Source organism: Leuresthes tenuis, unplaced genomic scaffold (genome assembly GCF_036924035.1).
Source record: "Leuresthes tenuis unplaced genomic scaffold, fLeuTen1.0.hap1 SCAF_7, whole genome shotgun sequence".
NCBI lineage: Eukaryota > Metazoa > Chordata > Actinopteri > Atheriniformes > Atherinopsidae > Leuresthes > Leuresthes tenuis.
In genome coordinates, this window is record NW_027325361.1 from 23497658 (window position 1) to 23508595 (window position 10938).

The 10938-nt window shown below is 41.8% G+C and overlaps 2 protein-coding genes across 6 annotated transcripts in view; one reads left to right on the top strand and one right to left on the bottom strand.

Annotated features, from left to right (window-relative positions):
- LOC140312270 (cyclin-dependent kinase-like 5) overlaps positions 1-6968 on the top strand; it is a 35783-nt gene extending 28815 nt beyond the window's left edge. For 3 of the 5 annotated variants that reach the window (XM_072390031.1, XM_072390033.1, XM_072390032.1), the window contains 6 exons: positions 245-350; positions 1462-1585; positions 1800-1905; positions 2120-2242; positions 3871-4038; positions 4141-6968. In XM_072390031.1, the coding sequence (XP_072246132.1) occupies positions 245-350; positions 1462-1585; positions 1800-1905; positions 2120-2242; positions 3871-4038; positions 4141-4500 (987 nt within the window). In that variant the 3' untranslated portion in view covers positions 4501-6968. Of the gene's footprint in view, positions 1-244; positions 351-1461; positions 1586-1799; positions 1906-2119; positions 3240-3870; positions 4039-4140 lie in introns of those variants that run through there. The other 2 variants (XM_072390034.1, XM_072390035.1) reach the window with 2 other exon arrangements.
- Positions 6969-7219: 251 nt separating this feature from the next.
- On the bottom strand, positions 7220-9767 carry LOC140311363 (retinoschisin-like). Its single transcript, XM_072388741.1, has 6 exons — positions 9707-9767; positions 9227-9252; positions 8916-9135; positions 8019-8160; positions 7723-7918; positions 7220-7531 (listed from the first exon to the last, which is right to left on the bottom strand). Exons 1-6 carry the CDS (start codon positions 9765-9767, stop codon positions 7379-7381), a joined length of 798 nt encoding a protein of 265 aa, XP_072244842.1. The 3' UTR covers positions 7220-7378.
- Positions 9768-10938: the final 1171 nt, after the last annotated feature.

Here is a 10938-nt window from a genome sequence, read left to right on the forward strand (position 1 = left end):
TTTGCTTCCCTCTAATGTGACTTATTATGATAGCACAGTAAAGCTTGTCATCGCAGCAGATTTCTGTTTGATTCTGGAAGGCATGTGTAGCCTCTGCAGATGTTTTGTTATAACGACCATTCGTAAGTCAATACACCCCCGTGTTTTTCTGTTCCTTCAGGTAAATAAAGGTATTATTTCGGACAAAGAAGCATGCTTTGAGCCTCTGAGGTTTTATATGATTAGTGCTTCTGTTGTGACTTAGGTTGGCTTATATCATGACCAGCAAACAGAAGATGGGGGCTCTTCCAAAGAGAACCGCAACATCTACAGTGAATCCATGCCGAGGCGGGTGGGCAGCTTCTACAGAGGTTCGTTTAGACTGACGTGATATCTCTGGCTGTTGTTTTTTTTTGCACTGTTTGGAGGTCAAGAGCTCGGTTCAGATCTGGACATTTTAGTGGAGTTTACTGCAGAGGAGAAAATCATTCACATATATTAACCGATTAGACTCTTCTCAGGACCAAAATGGGCAGAAATTGGACAGTTTTTGTTCAGACTGTCCCACTGCTAGCTTAGCTAAAGATAGTTATGACAGTACTAGTGTACAATCTTTGTAATAAAGACATTGACTCTTAAATTTAGGCATTCCTGTATTAACAGTTGCTACTTATCAGGAGACAATTATGGTTAATGTTAAAACCTTTGTTGTTTTTTTTAATAATTTAAACAAACACAGTTCAGATGTGTGCAGTGTGGCACAAAAACATGTTCTCTTAGGTTTAGAATTAACAATAATTAACACGTGCAGGTGGTAATGATGACTACCTCAAGTATCATCCATTTGTTAGGAGCGTCGGTTGTGTAAGTCGTCTGAAATGAACGTTCAGGGACGCAGTATGGAGGTGACCACGAGGAGTATTGTAGGTGCAAATGTGACCGGATATCCAACATCTTTCATTTTGGGGCTGTAAACACCATATAAAATGCCACAGCTGTTGCTTTTTCCACGATCCTAATCTCAACCAAGCTCAAATCTTTGTTATGGTCGCCATGTTTGATGTTTACATCCTGAAACTGTCTAACTGGCATGTGAGATCACAAAGACAGTTATTGTTACTGTTAGTGTGAAAGATGCAGAGGGTGTGCAGGAGTACTGGTGGGCATCACAGCCATGAACCCTGAATTCTACACATGGTGCCTTTAAGGATCAAAACAGCTGTTCACTGCAAACATAGCAGAGTTACACCATATTCTCTTGTTTGTGTATGTTATTTATGATAGGAATTTATTTCATCGTCTTTTTTCTGTATATTACTCATCAAAACATTAGGTTTTTCATAGTAACAATACCAGGCCTTTTATCTAATACATTGATGAGTAATGATGGTTTGATATCGTTTTGCACTTGGAAGGGTTTAATTTGCTCTTTTATCTGCATGCGAAAGCTGAGTGACCCAGTTTTTTGTGTTTGCTGTGCAGTCCCTTCTCCCCGGCCAGACAACTCCTTCCATGATAGAAGGGGTGAGAGTCGGGGCTCTGGCTTGTCCGGGGATGGCAGCAATTTGACAAATCACTCCAAACGTCAGCCTGCATTTGACCCCTGGTAATTATATTGTGTAACCAACTCCATAAATACTTTTTTTGTTTGTCAAAGATAAAAGTTTGACAGCAACGCTAATTCACAGTCCGTCGCTGTTGTTGAAGCGGTGCTCTCAAATGCCGACACGGTGGGCTTAACACAGTTTGTCAGGTCTTATTCGTTGTTGAAAACTTCATCGCTGGGACCTCACACTCTGTCCTCTTTGCTTTATTTTCAGGACTGGCCCAGATACTGTAGTCTTGAATCAATCTGAGCCATCCAAAGAGAAGGAAAAGCAGGGTTTCTTCAGAGCAATAAAAAAGAAAAAGAAAAAATCCCAAATGGTAAGTTGTCTCCTATCTACATCTGCAGAAAGAAGGCCTGCTTTGGATGCAGATTTCCCTGCTAATGGCATCAGTGCCCTGTTTGTTGTCTCTTCCACTGCTTTTCGGATGTTTGAGTATTCGCCTTGTTGGAAGCCTTACAGAAAGCATTTGTTGCTGTTGTCATGTGCATCATGCTTACCTGTGCCACCAGTCATGTGCCTCTATATTACAGATGGAAGTCCATGAAGGAAGGCCCCCTGTCATCAAGAAATGTCTTTTCCCCCTATTTAGTCCAAAGAATAACATAAAGCATAGCTCCTCTGTGAGAGTCCTTCCTGTAGTGTCCTCTCCCATGGTACAACTTGTTTTACGATATCCTACTCACCTCCTACCTCTGTGTCACCCGTCTAACATCGCATGTATTTCCAACTTTAATCACAATGGTTTTATTGGTCCATTTTAAGCCTGGTTTTCTTAGATCATTTTATAACAACAGAGAGCTGCCAACCAGTTAGATCCATCTATACAGACAGCTTCAGTGCAAGTCTTAAACAATGCAAAACCATGAAAAAAGGAGCATCAGTAGTGGGAAAAAAACAACTACTTTTTTTAAAAACAACTACTTTTTTAAAAAAAAACAACTACTTTAAAAAAAAAAACTATGGATCTGACTGGTTCTTTTTTGTGTTTGGACCATCTCTTTCAAACTAGCCTCTGATCATTTCAGCCACAATCTAACAGCACGTGTCGGGCTGAGCTTCATGAACTGAGGATGAGCGAGGACACGTGAGATTTGCTGCTCACCTGTATCACACAGATGCATTTTATCATCTCCCCCAAGTCTATTCAAATCTGACATTAATACAGAGTGTATGTGAGTGGGGGAAGTTCAAAAATAGTTGATAAGTGAACGACCCAATTCCAAAAATTGTGGAGTAGTAACAGAATAATGTTCCTTAACGTGATGAAGACTGTGAATATTCCATCATCTGCAGTTCATGATACAATCAAAAGAGTTTGAGCTTCTGGTGACGTCTCTGTGTGCATCTGAAAATGAATATTAGATGCCCTCAGGTATCACTGCACTAAGATCAGGCATGACTCTGTCATGAAATCTCAGCATGAACACTTCCAGAAATCAGTCAGCCACTTCATCCGCAAATGCAGGTTTGAGCTTCATCTTGCAAAGAGGACGCCATATGTGAGCGTGATCCAGAAACACAGCCATCTTCTCTGGACCAACGCTCATTTAAAATGGACTGAGGCACAGTGGAAAACCATTCTGTGGTCAGATGAATTGAAATAAGAAATTATTTTTTGAAATCGTGGACGCCTCGTCCTCCAAATTCAAATCAAATATTTTTTATGAAATAGTGAAATGTCACACTTTTAACACCTGGTATATGAGTCAAATATGGCAGTGCATTTAATTTGTATTCATTTTTTTACACGGCATGGCAACTTTTGGGGAATTGGAGTTTTTGACACTTTAACTGACAACCATCTCTGTGGCAGAAATGGCTCAGCATGAAACAGGTGTTTGAGGCTCCTTTCACACTTCTATTTATATGTGACAGTTTGCTCAGATGCTGGAAGAGGGAGGGTTTACTTCTGAAGACAGAGCACAAATAAACACAATCTGGCCAGAAGGAGTCAGGCAGATAGACTCAGAGCTAGTGGAAAATAATTTGTACTATATGAAGAGTAGATCATTTGAATATATGAGTTTTGTCTCTTTCTCAGATCAGCAAATCCTTGGGCTTTTGCCTCAGATGCATGTCATGTTTTTGTTTCTAAATTAACTAACCAATCACTGCAAAGGTGTATTCTCAAACATAAATTCACTAATGATGATAACAATCCACATAAACGATGGCATGAATCCCACAAATCCGTTTTCTAAGCACATTTTAAGGTTTTCATTGAAGTCAAACATTTTAGCGCAGTTTGTGTTCAGTCATACCTTCATACTCTGTGTGGCAGGCTCCCAGCGAAGGTATGGATACAGTCATCCAGAAGTCCTCCAGGTCCTCAGGTCATCAGAGCAGCCGCCACCGGACTCGTGATAAGAGCAGAGACCGGAACCAAGAGCGAGACCGAGACAGGGAAAAGGACTGGCCGCCTGAGAAACTGTCTGATTCACACTCTCCAGTAAGTCTCACAGAAGAAATATCAGTATTTTCCAAATATGTGTTGTTTTGAAATGTTTGTATGATCATCGTGATTATTTGTCACGTGCGATTTATCTCTCAGAGCCAGCCACTGAAGTCACTGCGCAAGCTCCTGCACCTCTCATCCTCTTCCTCCAACCAGACGGCGTCCTCCGATATGCGCTACCAGCCGCTGCCTAATTCAGCGTCCGCTCAAGGTGGTTTCCCCGAAAGCCGGGGTCACTCAGGGGTAAGCACGCCCCAGCTTAAGAGCCGACAGACAGCCTACCCGCTGCCTGGACAGCTGGAGTCCAGTTGGCACTCATCCGCCCTTGGCCGCCCCGAGGGCAACCCCTACCCGGAGCAAATGGGCATCAAGGGAGGCCAGAACGGGCACGGCTTTGGACGCCCGTCCAGATCTCGCATGCCAAACCTCAACGACCTGAAAGAGACAGCTCTGTAATCTTCATCACCCTGCAGCTCTCGCATCCACCTCAGCATCCTGTTTCCCTTCTGTTGCTCCGACAACTCCCTTTGTAAATCAGTGCACCTGCTGAACACACACACACACACGCACACACACACACACACACACACACACAGGATTACCAAACCCTCTGTTGTAAACACTGCTTGCAAACAGGCTAAAAGCCTTTTTATGTCTTCATTTTTTTTAAAGTGTCCATGTTTGATAGACTTTATATTATTGCTTATGTAATTCTGATTATAATTTGTATTATAAAGTAAATAAATTTAAACTCTATATATGGATAGATAAACTGTAGATTTTGAGTGTAAGTATTTTGGGGTTTTTTTGAATATAGAAATATAGTACATTTTACTGTGTAGTATTTCCTTAAGACTAATCTAAGGCATTCTAAACTAATAAAGACTGGTAACGTCAGTAAAACTTTTGTTCACCTCACCCAGGATTGTAACTGTCTCAGCTGTCCCGCCTATGGATGTGTTCTGTCCCACTAGTTACAGATGCTCAAATGTGCGACCTCAAGTCAATGCCGCCTTGTGCTTAACTGTGCTGACAATCCGACAACCTTAGAGCTTAAACTTGATTGCTCTTTCTTTTTTTTTTTGGATAATTAGGTTATTACGTCTTAATGAAATGCAGCCATTTTAGAAACTGTGGTGCCATAAACTGACGGATATTCTAGCCTGTGTCACCCTCTGCAGGACATTATGAAGCACTGCATTGAGTGTTTTCTGGCAGATCATCCAGTACTAGCAAATAGGCACACACATCATACGTTATGTGTGTGAATCCTGTGTTACATGTTATGCAGATGTAACACGTGTTTGTTGTTATAAAAATACAACGAAACAATCATTCCATGTGCTTTCAAATGCAGCAAATCTTGTAACTATTTTTTTTTAATTGGCAAAAAAACACATTGAAATATTAATATTAATCTGTGTTTCAACACACCTTAATGGATGTATTAGAATTCCTAATAGTTGCACTGCTTTGAGCAAACTTCAAGGATCCAGTAAATGGCAGGAGACATCTGAAGCTGGCACTGAAGGATGTGGTTTGGTCACTACTCTCCCTTGAGTGTCTTATCCGTTGCTCTTTTTCACACGAGCAACTCCCAAGTGGTCTGATCAGTTATAAACCTGCGCAAATACGCTCATAACAGTGTAGAAAATTAGCTGCTGTAACAATGTGACATACAAAGCATGAACTGCTTATTTCCTTGTCGTTGTTGGAGGGTTATTTTCACTGCAGTTAGAGGGAGATAAAAGCCATTCTGGGTGTACTGGTGCAGTGACTCCCAACTTTTATTTATTTATTTCCTGACGTACTCCAACAGCCTTCTAAGAGGAACTCAAGCACTCCTCTATCATTACCGCCCGTTACCGTGTCCGTCTGGGTTTCTGACACCGCATATTACATAAAAGTGGATATCTTTGTTAACTTGTTTTTTTATATAGTTAAGATTATTGTTAGTATTCAAGTTAATCTGATCACTTTCTTACAGATTTTTCATAATTTATCAATTGCCATTTAATCTTTTAGCTATTTTCTTTTCTTTTCCCCCCTGCTTTTGGCATTGTGTCATCAATTAACACAGGTTTGTTAACTAGCTAAAACACAAAGTATGTAAAGCTAGCTAACAGAGCGGTGCAGTGCCAAAAATGTTTCATTTTTGACTGCTGCCTTTGATTGTCAGTACATTAATTTGTATTTTTCAGTTCAGCTTCAATTCAGCATCTACATGAACCCTCTTTGGCAACAGGTACGCCTGGTTGGGAATCACTGCACTGCTGCGTTTTTAACTGATTGCTCTCGGTGAACCACTTGGGAAGCGAAGAAATCTCAGAATGGGAGCACAGTGAGGGCAGAATCTGTACCGTAACATTGTTTGTGTTGGAAATAAAGTGCCACGAGAGCAGCTTGGCAGAAATAAATTCCAAACCTTTTTTAACGTTGCACTTTGAAGAGACTTTGCGGCTCAGCAATATTGCCCTGACTGTAAATTCTGCCTCACTTTGTCATGTTTTGTCACGTGTGCAGTGTGTGAGAACTGAAGCAGTAACGCAGCGACTCCAGACATGACCGTGTTGTGTTGTGTGTTGTGCAACTCTAAGGACTGTGCACACCCTGTACACGCCACAGTACGTTCTCTTTCCTCTCTGAATTATTGTTCTGCTGAAGGAGCACTGTGTATTATATTAATACTGATGTGTGACTACTTGTTTGGTAATATTTATAACAAAATGTTAATCAGCTGTTTAAATGAAATCAAGTATTACGTTTGTGCTTTTGTTACAGACACAAATTAGTAGCATAGTCAGTGTTTATCTGCTTTTTTTTTTTCCAACAGAGCATTTTCATGAGAATATAGACCCATAAATCAATGAAAGCTTATCAATTTTAGAATATTCATGTTTATATATGTAACAGTAAATCTTCAATAAAACAAGTAATTTGATCTCTTAAACGGTTACATCTCTTTTTATTTCCATAAAACAGTGTTTTACTTAGATTCAAAGAAAGTTTAAGAGTAAGTTGTTATATTTTCTTTTAGCGTTATTGGAGGTGACACATCTTTAGATTACATTTTGAGCTGGATTCTCCAGTATACATTTTAACTCCATGCATATTCGCCAACTTTAAGACAAATAAACAAAGTGTCAACGGGCACCAAATATATCGACCTGCCAAGATGTTCGTTTCTTCAAGCCTCACAAAAGACAGAGATAAATGTTCGAGGTCACATGTGACACGATGGATCTTTCAGCGCTGAAACAATGCTCTCCTTTTTTTTGGCAAGTGGCAGGTCGGCAGGAGATGGACGGTGAGGAAAAAGCAAGGGCAGAACACTTCAGGAACACTTATTCATGCACATCAGCAGGTCCATCCTGATGGCGATGCGGGTGTGCCAGCCCAGCGGCAGCAGGCGGATGTAACGGGCGACGATGGGTGGGCGCAGCAGGTTCTGCACCGTTGAGGAGCGATCAGAGTTCCCATAGAAGACCTGAGGAGTAGAAAGCAGACAGGGTGTAAATCAACAGTGATATCAACAGATTTCATTGTTATGCTTTTGCTCATTCGCCAACGTTACAAGTTGATTCTGCAGAGTAAATAGTAATCTATGTTTTAGTTTCTGTGTAAAAAGTGAAATGGAGACATCTTTCACATTATCTGAATACAGTGTTGTGTACCTACCCTGTTGTTCCCTGTCTGGTCTTTGTAATAGACCCAGTTGAGAGTTTCCACAGTCCGGTACTGGACGCTGTATTTGGTAATCCACTCATCAGCATCACAGCGGCCCTGAGTGAGGATGCCAGACACCACGCCCTCTTCCTTCAGGTCAATCTGGATCCACTGGTGCTGGTCATTGAACTTGGACAGCCATGCACACCTACCCAGAACAAACATGAATTGTTTTTCCCCTCCCCCGCTGTGATAAATGTGCAGTATGTGACATGAATTAGAGATCAGAGAGGATTGCCAAGACTCACCCAAAACCTTGGTTGTTAAGGCGAGCCTTGTTGGGGACCCAGGAGGAGTACCAGCCAGTGTACTGCTCCTGATTGGAGCAGTTGATCTGGTCTACGGTTACAGATCCAGATTCAAACCCAAGGGCTCTGTGGTATGGACATTCTGTGGAGGACAGTCTAAGGTTTATTGTTTCATTTAGTCTTTGAAATCACTTGAAATTAAGAGAATGTAAACCCTGTATTTGACCTGAGCTGCAGTGACTGGATACTTTCCTGTTTCTCCAAATTTGCTCAAGAGGACTCGAAAGGTATTTGTTCTCTCGTGAGGTTATTCTGCCCAGCGTTACTGCTTGAAGTGATCTAGCTTATTGTGAGCTTTGATACTGGGAAGGCTTGTGTGATAAGGTGGGAAAAGATGATCAGGTGCTTTCTTGCACACTATCATGCTACTTTGTGAAGGGCACGCCCTATTTTGAGCTCCCTAATCTGCTCTTCTCATTCCCACGTAGGTAATGAGATTATCTGAGCATTTGTCGTTCCAGGCTTCTTCAGCACAGTTGTCAATGCAAGCCCCTTTTATTTCAAAGCAAGTGAGTGGCTAAAAAATCAGAATGTCAAGATACTATATGGGGATTGCTCATCGCTGCAGTCTGAGCTGAGAATCAGGCAGAGGGGATATGAGGACACAGCCATTAGCGGTGAGATCTATCAAACCATCTGGAACCAATAGAGTGCCCACAGACTCCAAAACAAAACCACAGGATCCGCTCTGCTCATCGTTAATCTTAATGCTCATGACGTTCGCCTACATGTCATTGCCCTTCACACCTGCCTGGCAAATATCCAGCATCTGTCTAATTGACACAGACAGGGTAAAACAAGTCAAATCTGATCAGGTGACCCTGGTTGTTTCCGAACCTGGCATGCAGTTCAGTGAGTCACCCTGAGGTGGTGGCGTTGTGGCCGACGGGACAGATGAGAAGGCAGTGGGGATGCGTGTCGGGGAATCAGCAGATTCACAGTCACAGGTGCAGGCTTTAACGCTCCCCGTCCATGTCTCGATCTCCTGCTGCTCCTCCACCTGCAGCTCGTCCTCCTGCAGCTCCTCCTCCTGGACAGCCACCTCCTCCTCCTCCTCCTGAAGAACACCCAGGGAGGAGTGAATCCAAGGTCGTTCTTGCAATCAGTTAAAATCACATTTCATACCTCTATTAAGGTGGCTGTCTTACCTCCTGTGAATGAACGGTGATCAGGACTGTACAAATACAAAAGCAAATGGTAGAAAAAATCATGAAGCCCAAAATGGAATTTCACAGAAAATAAGAAAAAGGAGACATTCCAGAGGTAAATGAACTCACCATGTAAGACATAAACTTGTGAAACGTTTAAAGCCATTTGTATAACTTAACAGACATTTCTAATGACTCAGTCTACACATGTGCAGAAGGAGCCTGCAGCAGTGATACGAAAATACGAAAAGAAAAACCTTGCTGAACCAGCTCAAATACTGAATAGCTAATTAGCCTCTTCACAGAGAAGCATGGCCAACTCTTAATTGCACCAGCCTTTCTATGCAGTACTTCACACCTGTGCTTGTTACCTGCGTAACCATCATCATGTCTACATAATGAAATATCATCAACAGAACACTAACTTTTCAAGACAGGCTCTGTTAATAATGTCCCTCGTGCAGGTGTACGGTGACTTACCCTGAGATAGAAGGAGGAGGAACAACACAGCAGCACGACAGCGCAGAGCAGTGACCTCCATCTTCTTCTTCAGCGGTGCTGGAATGGCATGTGTGTGATACCCTACACTGGTGGACAGGATTACTGTAATCCACTGGCCTGTCATGGCCTTATCTAAGACTCTTTAGTGACCCTTAGACACCTTCTTTAGACAGGCCTATTGTACTGCACCTGTACTTCTGTAAACGCCATCACCTGAACGGTAAAAGTGACTCTTGATAGCAGTAATGCATTTCAGGTCCGTACCACCCTCTCACACAAGTATTCAAAGAGACTGAGTGTTGCTGCACCTCATCACCCTGCAGAATGTTCGAATCTTGGCTTTTAGAGGCAGAGGCAGTTTCTTTTTGTCCAGATTTGATGCTATGGTCAACAGGTGCAAGCTGAAGTTACTGTATTGAGAGGGAACAAGAGAAAATCATCCTGGATAAGTCAATATACTGATACCTCAAAAAGAATAGATTTACTCCAATGTAGCCAAGTGAATTTGGGAGGCTTTTGAGGCTAAATGTTGGCACAATCAGCTGTGCTTTGGCATCACTTCTAAGCATGAGCTTGTCAGCCATTTAGTGAGTAAGCATGTCAACCCTAAAGCCCTGACGTCAGCTGGATGATCAGTGTGTCTGACTTCCACGGAGGAGGGACCTCTTTTCCTAAATGAGAAAGGACGCAGGCAAGTGTGAACTCACCTCCTGCAATTTCATTCCTCTTTTTATGCCAAAGAAGGTAAAAAAAAATCAAACAGTAACCAAAATTCATCAGTCACACAAAGATTGCTCAGCCAGCTATTCTAGTGCATGGTGTTAGAAGTCAGCAGTTGGACTGGAACAGTTGGAGTGCCTGTTGCTAAATTACTGAAATTAACTCGAGTTAATTTCGAGTTCATATAATGTTGTCCTTAATGTTGTAAAAAAAAAGAAAAAAAAGAAGAAGAGCAAGAGAATAACTTTCTTCTTCTATAGGATTCAAAGCTCTCCCTCCTCAACGTAAAAAAGCCAGACTTTTCCTGAGTTTTTCCTTTATTTAACATTCAAGTTCTGCTTGTGATGATAAGTTTTAAATTGGCGTAACCTTGTAGTGTGATTGCTGGCTACAACAGCCAATAATGTTTAAGACAATGAGTTAAAGCGTCAAAAAGGCGGGAATTATCAAAATATGTCAACCAATGGAAATTGTCAGGAACGCCACGGTAG

Excerpts from the sequence above, each read along its gene's own strand:
- LOC140311363 (XM_072388741.1), bottom strand. The coding sequence starts at position 9,767 with ATGGAGGTCACTGCTCTGCGCTGTCGTGCTGCTGTGTTGTTCCTCCTC. Across the intron at positions 9,253-9,706 it reads CCTCCTCCTTCTATCTCAGG|TCCTGATCACCGTTCATTCA; the intron begins GTAAGTCACCGT and ends GTATTTGTACAG. Across the intron at positions 7,919-8,018 it reads CTTAACAACCAAGGTTTTGG|GTGTGCATGGCTGTCCAAGT; the intron begins GTGAGTCTTGGC and ends TGTTCTGGGTAG.